Here is a 20,196-nt window from a genome sequence, read left to right as displayed (position 1 = left end):
ATTATTTTTTAAATGTCATATCTGGCATAATAATTCCAAAATTAACGTGCTTGGAGGTTTTTATATTTAAGATAGCTGGCACCAAATTTTCCCTTCCATTTCCTTTTTTTGGTTCGATTTTCTATATTTAAAAAGATGTATTGCATATTCGTTATGTTTACAAGAAAAGGAGGTGGGAGATGGGAAGAACAAATGTTCCAGTTGTTTGCATTTCTGTTCTTCTTCTTTAGTTCATCTTCTTTATTAGCTTTGGGGTAACACCTAGTAGCCCCCATCATGGACCAGGTGCTGTGTCTCTGCTGCAAAAAACTTGTAGTTAAGGCTCAAGACTGGAAGCAAACTTTGTGTTCTATTCCCATTTCAGTCCCAGACTCTGTGTAATCTTCTTTTAGGGCCTGTGCAGGCTCTCATTGAAATCAATGTCAAAGTTCCCATGGACTTAAATGACACAGTATCAAGCCCATAAACTCTGGACCTCTATTTGTAAAATGTGGTGGATGATACTTTATTACCTGGGGTTCTGGGTGGCTTGTAAAGCACTTGGAGATCTTCAAATGGGGGAGATGAGGCATAAATGCAATATCTTGTACAGGCAGTCCCCGGGTTACGTACAAGATAGGGACTGTAGGTTTGTTCTTAAGTTGAATTTGTATGTAAGTCGGAACTGGTACATATTGTAGGGGAAACTCTGGCCAAACATTTCTCCAGAGCTCAGTTTTATTCTCCCACACCTCACTTCCCTCAGTCCTTTATTCTCAAGCTGAGGTGTCTGCTGAGAAAAGCCGCTCCGCGGCTCCCTGGTCTGCTGGCGTGGGGAGGGACACTAACTTCGCGTCTCCCTGGTCTGCTGGGGGGAAGCAGCTAGTGCGGGGTTGCCTCACCCCGTTTGTAAGTAGGGATCCGATGTAAGTCGGATCCATGTAACCCGGGGACTGCCTGTACTTATTTTCTTATTCTGTGAAAGACAAATTGGCTCCTTTATGTGCCAGTCACATATGATATCTGAGGCTATATAAAGTTTCAAGCAGAGCTTTTAGCATTATGGAGAAATGCTGTGCTGATGTAGACACGGTACACTGGATTCTAAATAGGGATGTGATAGTGTACACGTGTCAACCGTTAACCAATGAGCCTGAGCTCATCGGTTAACCTTCAGTTACACGCAGCACCCCACTTCTTCCTCCACCCCACTACTGCTGCCTCTGTATCAGAGGCAGCAATGTGGATGGGGGCGGGCCGGTGGAAGCCTTTGCTCACGGGGAGCTGGCTTTTAAGCTGGCTCCCTGTGAGCACCGGCTCCCATGGAGCCACTTGCCCTCCTCCCACCTCTGCATCAGAGGCAGCAGCACAGAGGGGGGGCAGGCAGGAGCTGCCTCCCCCCTTCGTCCACCCCCCCAGCTGAAATTTTCAGCTGTTATGTTTTCCAAAATAAATGCATTTTAACATCCCTAAATACCTTGGTTTATTTTTTCAAAAGTACAACTCCACTGCTAAGAAATTGTGTGCATGTCGCATGGAAATCAATATTTTGTGCACCTGCTCCAGCAGCTCTGTGCCTCACACCCATGATTCCTCGAGGCAGTGCAGATCAGTTGAGGAGCTGGCTATGTGTTAATGGTGCTGTGTTAGAAACTCAGCCAGAGGTACTGCTGTTTTCTTGATGAACTAGGACACGTCTAGTAAGAATAGGGGAGTGTTATTTTTTTAAGCTTTTTAAGAGGACAAAGCAAATATGCTTCAAGGCAGGTTGCCACAAGTAAGGTTTACAGAAAGTTGGACACCTAATCAGTGGAGAGTAGACAGTTGCAGCTGGCTGTGCACCACTTTAAGCCCAGAAACGGCAGGCCCCTTCCCACACGCAGAGCTCCACTTGAGTGCGAGTGCGAAACTGCTCACCTAGAATCATAGAATCCTAGAGCTGGAAGAGACCTCAGGAGGTCGTCCAGTCCAGTCCCTTGCCCAAGGCGGACCAATCCCACCTCATTTCGCAGACTGAAGGAAGGCAGGTTGCTCTGGCTGCATGTGCCTAACGGTGCTGTTGTTGTTTCCTTTTGCAGACACCAGTCACCAGACCCGCTCGGTGTCCAGCAGACCTCACTACCCGTTGCCCAACAGCAGCCAGGAGAGACGCTCTGTCCTTGCCATTGCAGAGCCCCCCCGTTTCCACTCCCAAGCCAAGGGCAAGAATGTCCATCTGGATGCCCACTCCCGCAAGGCCACCCGGAGGAACAGCTTCTGCAACGGCGTCACTTTCACCCACCGACCCATCCACCTTTATGAGAAGGTGCGGCTCAAGTTGGTGTCCGTGCACCATGGGTGGAGCGGAGCACTGCGCTTTGGTTTCACCACCCATGACCCATCGCACATGAGCTCTGATGACATACCAAAGTATGCCTGCCCTGACTTGGTGACTCGTCCTGGCTACTGGGCTAAAGCTTTGCCAGAGAGGTTCGCGCTGAGGGACAATATTCTGGCTTTCTGGGTCGACCGCCATGGGAGAGTCTTCTATAGTATTAACGATGAGGAGCCAGTATTGTTTCACTGCGGCGTTAAGGTCCCTGGGCCTCTCTGGGCACTGATAGATGTCTATGGAATTACTCATGAAGTGCAAATACTAGGTGAGTGTACTTTCTCTCCCTGGGCTCGCTCCTATGGACTCTGCTTTCTGCAAAGCATCTTGATGGAGGAAGCAAACATGGCATATCTGCACCAGTGCTCCTAAAAACAGGCTTAAACATGAACAATTTGTGACTGGCACCATGAACATTTTCGTATTGCCAGCAGCAGGGATCCAGGGAGCTCTCAAGTAATGGCATGTCCAAGTGTTTCTCTTGAGAAGCTCTTCCACAATCTAACAGATGTCACTGCTTATGCTGTAGTTCTTTCCCCCGATTACCAGTCTGCTTGTTGTTTGGTAGCTTAATCCCATCATGCATAGATTTAAAAGATTTTAAGGCCAGAAGTAACCATTATGATTATGTAGGCTAACCTGCATAAGACTGGGGAAAGATCCCTACCCTAAAATTTCTCGAGACCCACCCTTCTCCTGTGCTGGCACTCCAGCCGCATCATCCTCCCCCTTCCCGCTTTGAAACACCACATGCAGCCTGGGGCCAGCGTCATGTGGAGCCTGGGATCAGCTGGGGACTTCTCTGCTGACCCAGGGCTCCAGGCAGTGCTGCTGCTTTGAAACGCTACGTGCAGCTTGGGGTCATCCCATCTGGCCCCAGGCTGCATGCGGCATTTCAAAGCAGCAGCACTGCCTGAAGCCCACTGTCAGTGGAGGAGTTCCCTGCTGATCCTGGGCTCCACACGACGCTGCCACTTTGAAACGCCACGAGGAGTCTGAAGCTGGGCTCCCCATGGCATTTCAAAGTGGCAGTGCCACATGGAGCCCAGGATCAGCAGGGGAGTCCTCAGCTGACCCCCGGCTCGATGTGGCGCTTTTGCCTTTAAAGTGTAGAAACAGCAGTAGGGCTGTTTCTACACTTCAAAAGTAGAGGCGCTCTATCGACTGGTCGAATAGTCGATGCAAAATGCATCAACTATTCAGTTAGTCAATTAATTGCAATTTAACATCCTTACAGTGGCCCCGACCCAAAAAAGTCTTCCCCCCCCCCCCCCTTGCCATAAATAAAGAAAACATAGGAATCTTTTGTGTTTGTCAAGGCTGTTCCCCACTCTGGCATGACAAATGCAGAAGTGGGGGCCTGAAAAAACACCCCAAAACCTGGTCTCTATGGGCTTTGGTACAAAAATCTCCCACCAAAATCCTAATACCCGAACTTTGGAGAAATCCACTGCTGCCACCCAAGTAATTTCCACAAAAACCAGGGAAGAGATCACTTGGGAAACCTCCTTCTTAAGGTAAAACTCTCCCCCTGCCCCAACCTCCATTTTACTTGGAGTTGGGAAAAATCCAACACAGACAGGGGATTCACAGACTGTAATGGACGCTGCCCTTATAACTAGGCACTGAGTTACAGGACACAACAATCAACCAATACCAGTTAATTAGAAAAAGAAAACAAACTTTAATATCAAAACAAAACTACACTTGCAAGCTTAATAAAGTGGCTAGATGGAAAGGGCCATCAATCGATGTACTCAGGGGAATTCCCTGGGTTCAAGATTTTAGTTACAAAAGAGGGAAAAAAAACCCACACACTTAAGCTCAGATATCAGTTCTAAATTCCCAAATCAGGAAAACAATAAAACCTGATGGACTGTCTAAACTTTGCCCTACTTACACATTGTAAGAAGTCTTTTCTCAGAGAGAGACACGGGCCTCCCATCTCCTTCAGTCTTGGAAGAAAACGCTCTGACTCAGACAACGGAGGGAAAAGATAAAAATTCCTTTGTCCCAGTTTGAAATCTGCATTGCTGTTGGCTCCTGGCTAGGGACAGGAGACATAGCTAACCCTTTAGTCCCCAGGTGCTGGTCAGCACTCCTGATTATGACAGTGTTGGACATAAATTAATATTTTACTTTATTTAAATGAAGTGTGGCAAACCAACATGAGACAGTTAAAGCACTTAGTCTATTTAATAATTTAAATTAATATTTCCTTTCTTACTGGTTAAATTAAACCATTCTCCTTTTGCCCCACATCTTACAGCAGGTTTTTCTTGCATCCACTAAGCCAGGAAAACAAAATGTTTATTTGAAGTGCGCTCAGATATGCTACACGGGAGTGAATTGGGATGCTGCTTTGGAGCAATGTATGATGGGGACTGAAGAGACAAAGTCAATTGAATCGGGCTTCCTCTGGTCATATTTCAGACACCCAGTTGGAGTAGTCCAGTGAAATGCTATGACTCATCCTCCAAGCCTGTCCCAGTTCCCCTTCCCCAGCCTCTGTGTCTGAGGCTGTAGTTTATATTATCTCCTATGGCGGCCACTTATAGCCTCTTACGTTACATTCCAGTGCTATCAAAGATTTTTTAGAAAGCACAGCACCTAACCAGAAGAGAGGCCAGCTTCCACCTTATCAGCCAAGGGACAGCAGTGTCCTCAATCTCTTTCTAAGAGTTTGGAAATCTTTTCTAAACTTTGGGTCCCTTTCCTCCCCCCACTAAACTATTCCATTTAGACAAGAGATTTAAGGTGTCCTCCTGTATTACAGGTGATGGAACTTTTGGCTCCGTCAGCCTACCTAGATTTACAGCTCAACAGGCTGTGCTTGCAAGCCAGAGCCGATTTATCTGTGTGTGCCCTTATACAAAAGGCCCTTTACCTTACATTTACAAAGCACTGGGCTTGGTGGTACTGCATGTGATGTAATTGCCAGTTAAGTGTTCTAAGAACATTAACATAAAGCTTGCATGTTTCCTGGGTGCTGTGGGGCTATTTGCAGTTGTGTATTATAACCCACCCTGACATACAGTACCTAAAACCTGACCTTTGCCAAGTCACTGTGTTCAACTGACACTTCAGATTTGGGAGAACTTCTGAGTTTTGTCACTGTCAGTGGGCACAATTGCAAAAGAGGATTTGGTTGTTTTAAGGGCAGTCTTAACTGAAACTCGATAGAAATGATGCACGTAACATTTGTGGAGGTTTTAAAAAAGGCATTAAAGATTCAAGATAATTTGGGGTCATATTTCAAACTAGCATGCACCAAAACTGAAATTCACATAAAATCTACATATCCCTTTCTTTACTGATTAGTTGATATTTGTTTTTTCTAAAAAGGTGCCTCTGACACATTGAGCGGGCATCAAATAAAGTATTTCAGATTTGGCCAAAGTGGTTCGTTCACCAGATATTCAACTATGACTGAGATTATTTATGCTATAGTACCTATTATATTATGTCAAATAATGCTAAATTATAAACTGCATTTTACAGTTGACCGAAACATGTTGTTAAGCATCATTATTCACTTATCCATTCATTGTAGCTACTATTACTGAAACACTCTAATATTATATTGAACAACAAATCTATTTTACCACTGACAGTTTTTTTTTCTCATTGTCCTTACTGCTTTTTAAATTCACAGTGGCAGTTCTAGTTAGAAAAACAAAACCCTTTACTCTTGCTATAGTATGTTTTGTTCGTCAGTTGTTCCATCCTGCAGTGGTAGAATGGACAGAACAAAGGACTTGGAGTTGGGACTTCTCTAGCCTGATTTTCAAAATGAGATCATGCCCCTGACTAGGTGATGGTGGGAAAACTGAGCTTCACTTGGAACAGGGGATGAACCACATCCCTGAAATTCAGGCCCTTAATTTCTATGCCTCAGTTTCCTTCTTTGTATAATAGGAAACCTCTTGGGGGGCTGGGAGGTTAAAAGCAATGTTTTGAGATCCCCAGACGAAAGGTGCTATAGACTGCAGGGTGGAGTTTATAATTTGTGACCGTTTATTAATATGACAAAAGCCTGTGAAGGCCTAAGCACCATTATGTTGTCTTCTCACTCTGTCTCTCCCTTCCCTGCACATTGGGAACTGGACTGAGGGATTTGCTTTGGCTGTAAGTGTGTTTTTTGTTTTTGTTTTTTGGGGGATTTTTTGCTTTTCTTCAATTCTTCCCATTATAAAAAGTCCTCCTTTAAGGCTTGTCTGAAACATGCACAGAGACTAACTGAAGGTTTCAAATGCCAAAGGGACAATGGTGAGAAGCTTCTTTATTCCAGTCTTACTTGTTGGCGTGGTTTGCATGGCACACTGCTTTTTAGTTTTGGCTCTTTTGGTCTGTTAAGTAGACATGCCAGCCTCACCAGATTTCCATTCTAAAACTGCAGGAATGGGGAAAGCTGGGAATGTGACTCAAATCTAACAGCCCTAAGCCCCTCCATAGATTGCATCCTTCCGTGTTGGTATCTCAAAGTTCTGGAGTGTCGTTCATCCTGTGTCTGAGCTCGACTTATCACCAGATTCCCTGTCCTTTCTGCAAGTAACTAGTCCAGCCATTAAGATTAGGCTTGAAGCCTTGCTGCTTGGGCACTCAGAGAAATCGTGCATATAAGCCGAGGCATCCTGTCCTTTCCAACTACTGAATGCACTCCTATGTTTTGCCTTCTTTGGTAAAAACCCAATAGATCTTCTCCCATAAGTAGCAGAGCGCACAGATGATGCTGGTGTTTCCATCTCTGTGAATGAATTGAATGATGGTTTGCTCACTCTGTCTTGATGCCTTGTGCGTTTGATTTACTCTGTGTTTTAATATAATTACTTAAGAATTAAATATATACATAGGCAGCAGGGAATTGCATATGGCTGAAGTGCACGTTCAGTTTACGAGACTTGAACTGTGACTTCACCCTGCTCAGTCAGAGGACTTTTTAAAAATCAAAATAATTTCCACCCTTGTTTGTATTCAGTATAGGTTTCATGACCAGCTCTTGCCAGGAATCTATACATAATATCAGCTTTGAACATTATCGGGGTCTTAAATGCTTCTGGGGCATAAACATCTGTTACAGTCAGTCTCTTGATGAGATAGTAGCAAGTGGGAAATAGGCTTCTGACAGAGCTTGTGACTTGCTCATGTGTTTCAAAGCACAGTGACGTCTTTGTTGAAGTGGATATATTTATTTTTAAAAACAACTGTTTTTGGTAATTTGTGTATTTTTTAAATAAATGTATTAGGCTTGCATTTCCTTAACACAGGGTTGAGGGAAAGGATCGGGGGGAGAATGGAGGGTAGGGTAGTAAGACATCTCACTAAAGCAGATAGAAGTGGAGAATCCTATTTTATGAAGTGGTTTCAAGCTTTTATACAGCCCCCCCCTTTTTGCAGCTGCCTGTCTACAGGCAGTCCCCGGGTTACGTACAAGATAGGGACTGTAGGTTTGTTCTTAAGTTGAATCTGTATGTAAGTCGGAACTGGGGTCCAGATTCAGCCGCTGCTGAAACTGATCAGTTTCAACAGCGGCTGAATCTGGACACCAGTTCCGACCTACATACAGATTCAACTTAAGAACCCCAGGCATCCCCAAGTCAGCTGCTGCTGAAACTGATCAGCGGCTGATTCCAGGAAGCCCGGGGCAGGGGCTTCCTGTAGTCAGCCGCTGGTCAGTTTCAGCAGCAGCTGACTTGGGGACGCCTGGGGCAGAGCAGCTGGGGTGCTGCTGGGTTGGTCCAGTAGCACCGCCGCTCCTCAGTGCTACTGGACCAACCCAGCAGCACCCCAGCTGCTCTGCCCCAGGTGTCCTGATTCAGCCGCTGCTGAAACTGATCAGCAGCGGCTGAATCAGGACTCCTGGGGCAGAGCAGCTGGGGTGCTGCCGGGTTGGTCCAGTAGCGCCAAGGAGCGGTGCTGCGGGACCAACCGGCAGCGCCCCACCTGCTCTACCACAGGCCCGGGGCTTTGCTCCACGTCTCCCTGGTCTGCTGGGGGGGGGCGCACTAGCTGCGTCCCCCCCCCAGCAGACCAGGGAGACGCTGAGCAAAGCGGAGGAGGACCCGGGCGGGACCGCGGCGCTGATCTGGCTCCTCTCCCCCACCCTTCCCCAGCAGACCAGGGAGACGCAGAGTAGTTTTTCTCGCCCCGGAGGACGTGGGTGGCGGGACCAGGCGTCCCGCCGCTCCCGTCGTCCAGGGCAAGAAAATCCCCGTTCGTAACTGTGGATCCGACATAAGTCGGATCCGCGTAACTCAGGGACTGCCTGTACTTTACTGGGCTTCACCCTGTTTTTACCACTGTAAGTGTTTCAACTTCTGTTAATAAGGTTTATGGTACTTGCTGCTCTTGAGATAACCCAGAGATGTAACCATGCAGCTGACAGCTGATTTTCATCATTGATGGTGGTTCCAGATAATTTTCTCTACCATACACCATAAAAAATCAATGGCGGAACATCATCTCGCGTTCTCCTTGATGGTCAGTGTGCAGAATTCAATACAGGAACTAAACATAGCTGAGCTGCAAGAAGGGTTTCAGGGGATGTTTTGGGGGGAACTACTTACATGGGGAAGGGACGTAATTTGAATTTGAGTCTAATGCAACTTGTTCTCGTACTTGCCTCACAGATAGCATGTTTGCAGAGACCATGACCTCCACCCACTTCAGTAGTGCACGACTGAGCTCTTGCCTTCCTCAAAGCAGTCATGATTCCGCCAACTTCAATAACAATGAACTGGAGAACAATCAGGTGGTGGCCAAAATTGCTAACCTAAATTTGAGTCGGGTGCCGGGACTGTCGGTGGATAACCACATAATCCCCTGTTGCCCAAACAGACGGCAGCGTACCCCGGGTGTGCCTGCCTTCCTGGATACAGATCTGCATTTCCACCTCACCCGCGGGCCTGATATTACCTTTTCTCAAGACCGCATGGTGGCATGTACCAATTGGCAAGAAAGCAATAGGACTTTGATGTTTTCTGACCGACCTTTGCACATTGGAGAAAGCCTCTTTGTGGAAATAGGACACCTAGGGCTGCCGTATCATGGGGCCCTTTCATTTGGCATCACTTCTTGTGATCCAGGTACTTTACGGACAAATGAGCTCCCAGCGGATCCAGACTATCTCTTGGACCGCAAGGAATACTGGGTGGTTTACCGAGCATTCCCAGCCCTCAGCAATGGTGATATCCTCACCTTTGTAGTCTTGCCAAGCGGAGAAGTGCACCATGGAATGAATGGAGTCAGCCGAGGGATGCTTATGTGCGTGGACACCTCTCAGTCTCTCTGGGTATTTTTCACAATCCATGGTGTAATCAACCAGCTCAAAATATTAGGTAAGTGCAGCCTAAAACTAATGTGAAGCAACATGCGTCTTGTGAAATTTCACCAAATTGTGTGCCTCTCTCAATTACACTGGTGACATTGGCTTCAAGAGCAGTGCAGTTCACGATCTGGCCCCTAGTGAACGTGGTCAGCTCTGTCAAGCATTGAATAAGATGTGTGCCTGTGTTTATACATGGAAAGAAATGTCAGCAAGTATAACATAGGTATATCTGTCATTTATAAGGCCAATGGGTGAGACTTCTCATATTGCATAGGCTCATATTAAGCTAAATTGTATTGTAATGTTTTGCACAGGAGAATCTTTATAAACTCACTAGTCCTGCCAACAGATATTAAAAACTGAACTCACTAGGCACAGATGGGTTTTTTAAAGTAAGTCAGGTGGTTTAGAGGGCACATCTTTCTACTCCTTCTAGGTGCAATTTGTTCAATTAAATGGAGGCTTTTTCCAACTGTCAGCACTGGAAACTTGCTCTTTCCTCTGCACATCTAACTCTATTTCTTCTGTGTTCCCTACTGCCAACAAAGCACAGCGATTCTTGAGCCAGAACTTTGTGGCAGTTTCAGTTTGGAAGTGTAAGGCAGAAAAATGACACCCGTTCATTATTCTGCAGTTAGAGCAGGTGCTTCTAAGTGTATGTCTGCACTGTAGTCTAAGCCTGGGTTGCCCACCATCCAGGCATAAAAGTTTGGAGCATGTGCTTGCTTATATTTTGAACTTATGTTTGTTTGCCAGGTCGTGAGGTGAGGTAAAGCCCAAGCTATACTGTAGCATTGGCTGGAGCCCACTCACTTCGTAATAGAGTCAAACAAGATCACTTGAATACTGATAGTCCTCCAGTGCCTTTCCCACAGCTCCTTTTGTGAGATGAACTCGTTCTCCTGCAGTAGATGGGAAAGAATCCTAAAACATCTCAGCACAAAGCACCTTGTGCCACACAACACACACGAGGCAGTGAAGAAATAGTTTGGACATAGGAACAGGATAGGGTTTTGAATGGGGATGCTCATATTATGGCAAAGTGAACCCGAGTGCAAGTCACACCAAACCTAGTGTTAATCACCCAGGCAAACAGTGCAGTGTAGACATACCCTAAAACATCACCATGACTTCATTTGTTACTTTTGATTTACACCAGCTTGTATGAAAAGAGAATGAAGCCTTGTCATCAAGTAAAAATTGCCTTTGAAAAAAATGAGATCCTCATTTTTAGTAACCAAGTGCTCAGTTGGATATAGGTGCATGGTACATTATGTATGGAAGCATCACTGGGTGTGATCTGTGAGCACAGAATTTGGCCTGTGGACATTCCCTTTAGAAGCACAGAATAGTCAAAGTTGCACAGGGCCTCTATTGAGTCATCAGGAGAGGGATCATGTGATAATCAGTGGACCTCTCAGATGGAACGTTCCTCCCCTGCCCCACTATCTTGCCTGAAGTGCTTAATGCAGGAGACGCGCACTGAGGAGGCCTAACAGGCAGCAGGGTGAGCAGGCCAGGCATGGATGGGGTCAGCCTGCACAGCGCATCTGGCCCAGTCCGCCAAGTAGCTCTGTGACCAAAGCCCTCTGTTGGGCTAGTCTAGGTTTGCATTTGTGTGCTACTGAATTTGGAGCAAGCACTTGAACCCAGGTCTCCACCTGCCAGGAGAGTGCCCTAATCAACAGGCTGCTGAGCGCACTGGGCTGGGGCTGGCTCACCTGCTGAAGATGTTGCTGCTGTTTAATTAGCTATTTATTGGAGCAGGGCTTTGAAGTTCTAGACGTGGGTCTCCCACATTGCAGGGTGTACCCTAGCCACAAGCTCTCATTTCACAACCTTTTGTGTAAGGCCCATTCCTGTAGACATTTCTCAAGCTTTTCTTCCACTGACATATTGCAAAATGGTCGTAGCTGAGCAGCAGTATCCCTTGTTGCCCTAAGCAGACTATTTAGTTTAAGCTTAAGAAGAAACGACATATCCCAGTCACTCCATATATTGGGCTGCATTTTGATTATTACCCTAAAGCACCTTCCATGGAAAGATCTGTGCTGCAGTTCTTTACACTTTTGCTTAGCTGGTGTAGCATTAAAAATTTTCCTCCCATCTCCCAAGTGGATGAGGCTGATTGCCTTTGCAGAACTGTGGTAACATCAGGCAGCCAGCCACTGGCTGCTTTGTTGTCTTTGCTTGGAAAGATGTCCCTATTAAGGTAAACAGGGAGATAATCACTGCCTGACATCTCTCACAGGTGTTCCTAATCTGATCAGGAGGGCAGAAAACAGGCTGACTGAAATAGGAACAAGAACTGTGGTCACACTCTGGGCCGAGAGAGAAGTTCATCTTTTCATTTTATTGATTAAGAAGTGTTAATTTTATAACCCTGAACTCAGAAACTGAGTGTGTTTCCTTCCAAAGTACGATCTACTGCGTGGCACTTAGTGAGGCAGAGATGCTGCTGTTCAGATTATGTAGCACTGATAATGCTTAGGAGGTCCATTCCCCCCTGTAATTGACTGAATGCTGTTGTACTTGCAGGCACTGTCCAATCCAGTCCTGGAACAGTCTCTCCCTCAGGATCCCCTGGCGGCTCACAGTATGACAGTGACTCAGATATGGCCTTCAGTGTGAACAGGTCCTCGTCAGCTTCGGAGTCATCACTAGGTAAGGGAAGCCTTTGTGGTGTGCCCCTGCAGCTTGGAAGACACATGGTCATCGCCCTGATCAGGAAATAAACCAGGAAATCCAGCAAGTTGTGTTGCCTACCATAGTTAGAGTTACTGCTCTTTGCATGATGTGTGGAATCCAGCATCCAGACCTGGATTTCTCTAGGCAGCTCACTGGTGCAGCTCACTGGTGCAGCACACTGGTGCAGCTTGTGTGACAGTGTAGCATGGAGGTTTTCAAGGATTGCAGAAGGTCAGGCACTGGGTCTTGTTGCTGTAGCAACTTCCTGCCTGTCCTGGTATTACAGATGGTGCTGTGCTCTGGAAGCAGCCAGCAGCAGGCCTGGCTGTTAGGTGAGGGTGGGAGGCAGAAGAGCGCACTAGGCTCCAAACCCACGCTTTAGTCAAATTACATTGGGTCGCGGCATCAACAATTTTCTTCAACTGGGTCATGAGAAAAAAAGTTTGCAAACGGCTAGCCTGGGGGTAACAAAGGGAGAAGGGCAGGACTCTGAGACCATGGACTGAAGAGCAGGAGCATTTTCAGTGCGGTTTAGTGGAACGGGGAGCCGGGAAGCACTGTTGCCAGGTCAGGGATGTGCATGGTTAACCAGTTACCCCATAAGCCTTAGTCTTACCGGATAGGTAACTGGTTATCCAGGCTGGGTGGTGGGAACCTGGACAGGGCAGCAGGTGGGACCACAGCGTTCCTGGTGGCAGCCCCAGCCTTGTGCCCCAGGAGGGAGGGACGGGGCAGGTGAAACCCCAGCCTGGTCCACACAGAGTAGCAGATCCAGTGGGGGCAGTTAGGACCCCAGCCAGCCTGAGCAGCAGCAGCCCCAGCCCTGCACCCCAGATGGAGACAGATGGGACCTGGGCTGAGCAGTCCCCTCTGTGGGATCACAGTTAACATTCTGTTTAGCTGACTAACTGTTTAATGGCTGTTTTACATCCCTACCTAAGATCTCGGGTATATTCTCGGTGACCCCATAAATCACATCAACTTATACTATGAACAGAAATGCAACTTCTGGTCTGCTGCCTAGGGTGAGCACTAGCCAATGTGTGGATAGAATTTTACACCTTGAAAACCCTGCACAATGTGCTATTGTCCTGAGCTCGGCAGGTTCCCAGAAATTTCTCATCCAGTCATGTAATTGGCAAATACTTGTGGCTGGAAGTAAAGTGCTGCATTCCCAGCCAGAAATGCGGCTGTTACAATCCGTCTCATCGCTGTACGAGAGTTGACTCTTAGCCACATTCCTTTGAGAGAATAGGGCTTTCGGAAAGAGCGGGAGCGCTGTGCACCAACCCAGACCTAGAGTCCTGTGAATATGCTTCCCTCTTTAAACTTCATAGCAGCATGTGAATGGATCCACACCCTGTACTTGTAACCAGATGTGTAAACCACAGTCTGACTCTATTTGAATGCACATTTAAGGCAGGAGGTTGGAAAATGGATTGAAGTGGGCTGTGTGGCTAACACTACACTCTAACTATCAAACCCTCTTGTTTGATCGGTTCTTGCTATTGAATAACATTTCGTTCTCTCTCTCCCCCTTCTTTGCAGTGACTGCTCCGAGTTCCCCACTGAGTCCCCCCGTCTCTCCCGTCTTCCCTCCTCCAGAGCCCTTGTGCAGCAAGAATGGGGAGTGCACTGTCTGCTTTGACAGTGAAGTGGACACTGTGATCTACACCTGCGGACACATGTGCCTGTGCAACACCTGTGGTCTTAGGCTGAAGAAGCAACTCAATGCGTGCTGCCCCATCTGCCGACGAGTCATCAAGGATGTTATTAAAATATACCGCCCTTGACCCCGCCCTCCCTCTGGGCATGGGAGGAAAGAACTCTGCTAGCAGTAACCCTGCCTTTCCGTCCCTGCTTTTGGGTTACCATGCTGGTTGGTAGTTACCAAGTGGCTCGTTGTCTGTGTTTTCATATTTGATTGGTAGAATAAATCAGGGATAAAACTGAACTGAGGAGCTCTCTGGTCTGAATGGGGCCTGACCCTGACGCTTCCAAGTAGGCGGGGCTTCAAAAAGATGCTGCCCTATGAACCAGCCAGCAAATCGCTGTTGTGGGCCCATTCACACTGCAAAAGAGAAACGTCTTGTACAACCGCTCTTTTCTAGGGAGGGGAGCTGGTGCAGGGAGGGAGTTGATTTTACGTTTATGCTGTCACCTGGGTCAGGAGCACCCACTTTCACACCCAGGGAGTGAAAACTTTGAAACTGCTACTGTAATTGCTGGGGTTAGTGCTTGTCAGGACAGCAGCAGGTAATAGACTGGAGTTGAGAGCCAGTCCTAGGACAGAAGCTGCCAGTGGAACTGAATGCTTTGTAGATTAAACAAAAAAAAATTAAATCTCAAGTCAGGGACTGAATACAGGTGTAGGCTACAAATTATACTTCAGAGCCAAGCAGTTTAGAAATCCAGAGCCTCATTTACTTATTAAAGATCTGGATTCTGTAGTGTTAGCACTGTACCAGGATAATGTGTCAAATGCTTCAAGCCACCCTGAGCAGTCTGAGATGTCTTCATTGTCACTAGTTCTTGCAGTAGAAATGCAGAACTCTGAGCTTGTGTAAATGCAGAGCAGCTTTTACATTCTTCACCTTAAAGGAGCTGGGAGGGGAGTACAGGAAGGAGAACTAGTGTATATTAGGAGCGATGCAGTCCCCTTCCCACAGTATAGCTGTAGATTGGATGAAGCCAGACCTTGGTACCACCGAGGGGAAGAATTAGTACAATCTATTTTGGATCCTCATACAGTCCAAGTAGGAATTTAGTTAATAGGCCATTTAATGTATTTACTGGAGTTATTTTTCATATTAGTCTGTTACCACCTTGCCTTAGATCATGAAAGAGAGACAGACACACAGCTACATTGTTATCATCTCAGCCTAAAGGAAAGGAAGTGAGGAGGTAGCTGTACATGCAACACTGGCTGCACAGGAAGGAGAGACCGTTATAATATTCTTGTAATTGTAAAGTGCTTTATGTAAAATAGATTGCATTGCTCTTCTCTGTAAAACGGTATTTTCATGGGTCATCTAACAGCTGCTGAACACCCAAAGTCATGTGTGACTTAAGTCCCTTTTAAGACCTTCTTTCCAGCCTGCACCTTGGCATGGCACTTACATCTTTTCCCACTGGGAGTACAATATCTTGCAGAAACCTCATGGAGCTGAAGTCCCTAACTGCAGTGGAGACTGTAAGTTGCTGTACCCAGGTGTCTGTGAGCAGTTGCAGCAAGGCTCAGAGAGGCTGCACTCAGTAGTCTGCAGTTCCAGGAAGTTTCCTTTTTTCCCATAAAAAGGGTGTGTAAAAGTCCAGTTTAACTTGCACTCTCTTCTGCTCAGGGTTTTATCCACCAAGCATGCAATGGGCCTGGCAGGAAATCCTGTTATTTTAGTGAGCAATTCAGGGCATCTAATTGAAATTAACAAGCATCTCACTTGGCATTACCTCTTGGAAAAAGGATTCAATCTATTATTAGATGTTGGGCTTAAAAGGTAAATGGATTTTAGTTGTCATATTAGACAGCTATAAACTATGGAATTCTGCCCGGGCTGTTAAACCCGCTGCTACACTGAAGTGAGAAGAGGTGGGTGTAGTTCTATTTACTCCCTGCTGGCCCAGTCTTTTGTACCCCAGAAGGGACATGTATGCCCCCCTCTTCTTTTCCATAGCCAGATGATGGAACAAGTCTGGGGATGACTTTTTTACTCAGTCCAGCTTATGTATGATGAGGTCGGAGATGGAGATGAGACATGTCTGATCCCTGCAGTGTGTTCATTTACAGCCCGGTAATGGCTGCTTTCTCTGGAGAGGTGCATTTATCAATCTAGAAGTGAAAACAGAATTGTCACATGCACCCCAGGGCTATAGTAATGATGCCTCCACTTTATTGCTTTCCGTCTTTGTTGTTCTTGACCTGGGTGCTTTAACTGTATCACTTTGCAGGTGAATGGAATCAGCAAACTTGCATTAATCTGCCCAGCTGGTGCTTTGGATGCTGGTGGCTATCTCAAATGGAAATAGATTATGGTTACCTGTTACATGAGAAATGCCCTCCCTTCCCTTTGATTTTTTTTCCTGATGTGCAGATCTTGGAAGAACTAAACAGGGATGGGGGGACACTTTTTTTCTTGAGGAATAGTAGAGTAGCTGCTGCAGCCTTAGCTTAGATCTCAGGCCTTTCATTTCTGTACTAGCACCCTGGGCTGAGCTGATCTGAGATTTTGAAAGAGGGTGGCTAGTTAGGGCCTCATCATGCTGCACAATAAACTTAATGAAACAAATGGAACCCCTTGAAGGACCAGTCAACAGCATAAGGCAGGAGCAGGTGCAAACCTGGTGTAAAACATCATTGCTCTGAGGGACTGAGTCAATGACAACCTGCAACAACTGAAGACTTGCCCCTCCCCTAGGATGTCACATTAAATGTTGCAACAGAGGACAGCAATTGCTTCTTGAGGCTCCCAAGTTCTTGTACCAGCAGCTGGGCATGGATTCTCGGTAGCACAAAAGAATCCTTGAACCCCACAATACAAAAAAAAAAGTCTTGGGATTCCGATTTAGTACGTCGAAGTATTCCACTCCCTCTGCGTGCTAATGAGAACTAGTTCAGCAGATGAAAGTTGTGGAGGGGCTTCTTGCCAAAGATAGGCCAAATGTTAGTCCCTACACTAGGAGCTCTGAAAACCGTTAGTAGGGCATGGATTCTGAGGTCTCTGGGTTGGGAGGTCTCAGTAGGTGGTTGCAAGTCCCCAGTTTGATGTCTTAAGCCCAGTGATAGAATACTCCCTTCACACTCCAGAGAGCCAGGACATTGTGCCCAGAAGTGGCTCACTCTCTGTGCGTTAGTAGTGGGGAAGTAAATACAGACGTTGCTGTGTCTGGTTCAGCTGGTCTCCAGTTGCAGAATCCCAGATTCCAGGCCCTGTCACGGCTTCTGCTGAGAAGAGAGGGCAGTAGCAGGCTGCTTATGCTCACAGAGCAGGGGGAGGTGCTACATCAGACTTCATGGCATTTCTTGGGAATCTGCCCTGTCTATAACTCATTTCAGGGAGGGCCTGATCCCTATTTAAAAATCAAGCCCCAGCAGTGACAGGATGAGAGAGAGAGAGACTGAAATAGGTTTGGGCCGGCTCTTTAGCAGGTGTAAAGTGTCATAGTTCCACTAAGTCAATGATCCTATGACTGTTTACACGAGATGGAGATCTGGCCCCACTGACTTTAAAACCTGCACACATTATCTGTGCCATAAAGCTGTGGCTTGGTAGGACAGAACCTAATGAAGCTTAGAGCCAGCCTTCTCCATTCCATGGTATCGTTTTGCAAAAAACGCAACTGAACGTTCCTGGCTTTGCTGTTCTCAAACCTGTTCTTTAATTCACTCATCCCAGTGGCCATCCTACTGCCTGGGCACCTGCTACCAGTAGTTTTGAATACATCTTTTACAGATGTTGAGGTCAGTACAGGGCACAGAGTTGGGATGAGAAAATGAAATTTCCAGAATAGTGGCTGCAAATAGATTTGCAAAAGGGCAGCGCCCAGCAGAGGCAGAGGGCTCAATCATTCAGGGTAATTAAGCTAGTTTAATGTCCAGACTGTGGCTGTGTCGTGGATTGTGAAATGAGCATTAGTGGACATGTAAACCTACCTATTCCAGTTTGTTGAGGATTTCCAAAGGGAAACCAGAGAGGCCACTAAGATTCCCAGGAAAAAGGTGACCTCATAGGAATTTAATTGTTTGTACTTGTACCGCTATATATATTTTTAGTCTGATATAATTTGTACAGAAGATCTGTTTGTGCCTTATAAGGGTGTCTGTGCACTTTTTATCCTTTTTAAAGCAACTTTTAAAAAAATCAAAAAAAATAACACGGATCAATTTTATAGACTTTCGTGTTCACTGAAAATTCTGCTTTTTCATATTGGAGTGAAAATTCTTTCTATGGATTCTCCCTTCCCCCTCTGTTTGGAAAAAAGCAACTCATCTATATTTTCCCAATTTCTAAGGCAGTTAATCTTGTATTGTTACTTTTAAAGCAGATTGTGGGGTGAAGGGACACGGGGCAAGGGTTTGCACTTCTCCATGTCTTTATTCTATAGCCTAGTGTTCTGTGCTGTTTTATTTTTGTCTGTTTATCTGTTTTACATTAATATAATTTTACCTGTTTATGAAACAAATAAAGCACTGTCTTGTACAAGTTCTCCCTGGTTTTTACGAATGTTTAACTGTGGGTTGGAGGAAAAGAAGTGCTGGTTGGTCAAAAGGCAGCGCCACCTTGCCAACTTGTGCAAAGTGGTGCTGCTCCGCTTATTTACAGCAGCTGAGGCTCTTGTCTTCACCTATTACAGTGGTCACCAACCAGTAGATCAGGATTTACCGGCACATCTTGGAGCCTCTGACAGGTGATCCTGACTGGTTTGGCTGGGAGGCTATCAAGTGCCAGCACTTCAGCTGCTCCTGCCCACTGCCCTGCTGCTCATGCCTAGAGCCTCAGAGCTGCCTGCTGGGAGCCTCCTGCTTGTTGTGCAGAGTGGGGGAGACAGAAGCAGGGGGGCATTGGTGTCACTCTGTCCCCCTCCCCTGTACCCCATCTTCAGAATGAGGAGGATGGGGCCTTGGCGAAGGGGGTGTGGCAGGGGTATTTGGATTTGAGGTAGATCCTGGACTGACATGAATTCAAAAGTGATCTTGTGCTTAAAAAGGTTGGAGACCACTGACCTATTACATCAAAACACATGGGAGACGTATGGGACCACTGTTTTGTTTCCACTGCAGCCTCGTGGTTCCCGTTAAGAGAAAACCCAGTGCATGCATTCAGGGTATGATTTGGTCCTAAGGCTGTGACCTGAGAGTGGGTACAACAATATTTAAAAATGAAAAGCTAGTAAGTGGCAGGGAGGTGCTTCAACCGCTCTGTAGCTACAACTAGACAGTGCATACAACAGAACTAGTCTGCATGGGCCAGACTAACTGAGCCCGTATTTCTTCTCTGATTTCCATGGATGTGTGAAGAGCTTCTTGGCACGCCACAGTTACGAAGTGCAGCTAGCGGAAGCACTATTACGTTGTCTCCTTTCAAGGTGTACACCAGGCTTGGAGAGCAGTGCTGTGTTCTAAGGCATGTCATAAAAGGAGAGGCTTCAAGCAGGCACCATGCAGCTCAGTGCAGAAGGGCTGTAAGTCCACTCTTGCTTCCAAATATATTTGGGAATGCACAGTGCTGGGAAGGAATCTGACTCGAAAACGGGCAAGAGCAGACTGAGTACACTGTGGTCCATTCCACCTGTCACCTCCAACTAGGGCTGCATCTTAATCTAAGGTGCACGTTTACCTAGGGGTTACACTGAAAGGGTCTATTTTTTGCCTAAAGAAGGGCTGGGATCTGACCCTTCACTTACTGAAGGCAATGGGGGTTCTGCCATGGATTTCAACAGGAACATGGGGGAGAGGGCGGCTGCAATGGGAACACGAGAGAATGCTCCCTGCCAGGTGCAAAGCTGGTTATGAGATCTTGGCTTCTCTTGCAAGGATTCACAGTAGGGAGAGGCATAGCTGGGCTATTTACAGGGCATCAAATTCCCAGAAGCCACAAGACTGCAGCAAGTGAAGTAGTGGAGGCCAGGGCAGCTCCAAGATGGCTAGGAAGGCAGCGTCTACACTGGCATGGCTTCTCTTGTGCAAAAGCACATGCCAGTGTAGACTCTCTCTTGCACAACTACTTTAACGCAAGAACTCTTACGCTAAAGAGTTTTTGCACAAGATCATACCAGTGTCGACATAGCCCTAGAGCATAATAAGGTGATAAGTAATAGCATGGCTTTGTCAATAACA

General features: G+C 46.5%; 1 protein-coding gene across 5 annotated transcripts in view; it reads left to right on the top strand.

Annotated features, from left to right (window-relative positions):
* The window catches only part of NEURL1B (neuralized E3 ubiquitin protein ligase 1B), a 255,170-nt gene extending 236,604 nt beyond the window's left edge, over positions 1-18,566 (top strand). For 4 of the 5 annotated variants that reach the window (XM_075900257.1, XM_075900258.1, XM_075900260.1 and 1 more), the window contains 4 exons: positions 2,058-2,618; positions 8,980-9,687; positions 12,216-12,341; positions 13,914-18,566. In XM_075900257.1, coding sequence (XP_075756372.1) covers positions 2,058-2,618; positions 8,980-9,687; positions 12,216-12,341; positions 13,914-14,158 — 1,640 coding nt within the window. In that variant the 3' untranslated portion in view covers positions 14,159-18,566. The remainder of the gene's footprint in view (positions 1-2,057; positions 2,619-8,979; positions 9,688-12,215; positions 12,342-13,913) is intronic. The other variant, XM_014581082.3, reaches the window with a different exon arrangement.
* The last annotated feature ends 1,630 nt before the right edge of the window (positions 18,567-20,196 follow it).

Source organism: Pelodiscus sinensis, chromosome 17, assembly GCF_049634645.1.
Source record: "Pelodiscus sinensis isolate JC-2024 chromosome 17, ASM4963464v1, whole genome shotgun sequence".
NCBI classification, from domain to species: Eukaryota; Metazoa; Chordata; order Testudines; family Trionychidae; genus Pelodiscus; species Pelodiscus sinensis.
This window is presented reverse-complemented; position numbering and strand designations above follow the sequence as displayed.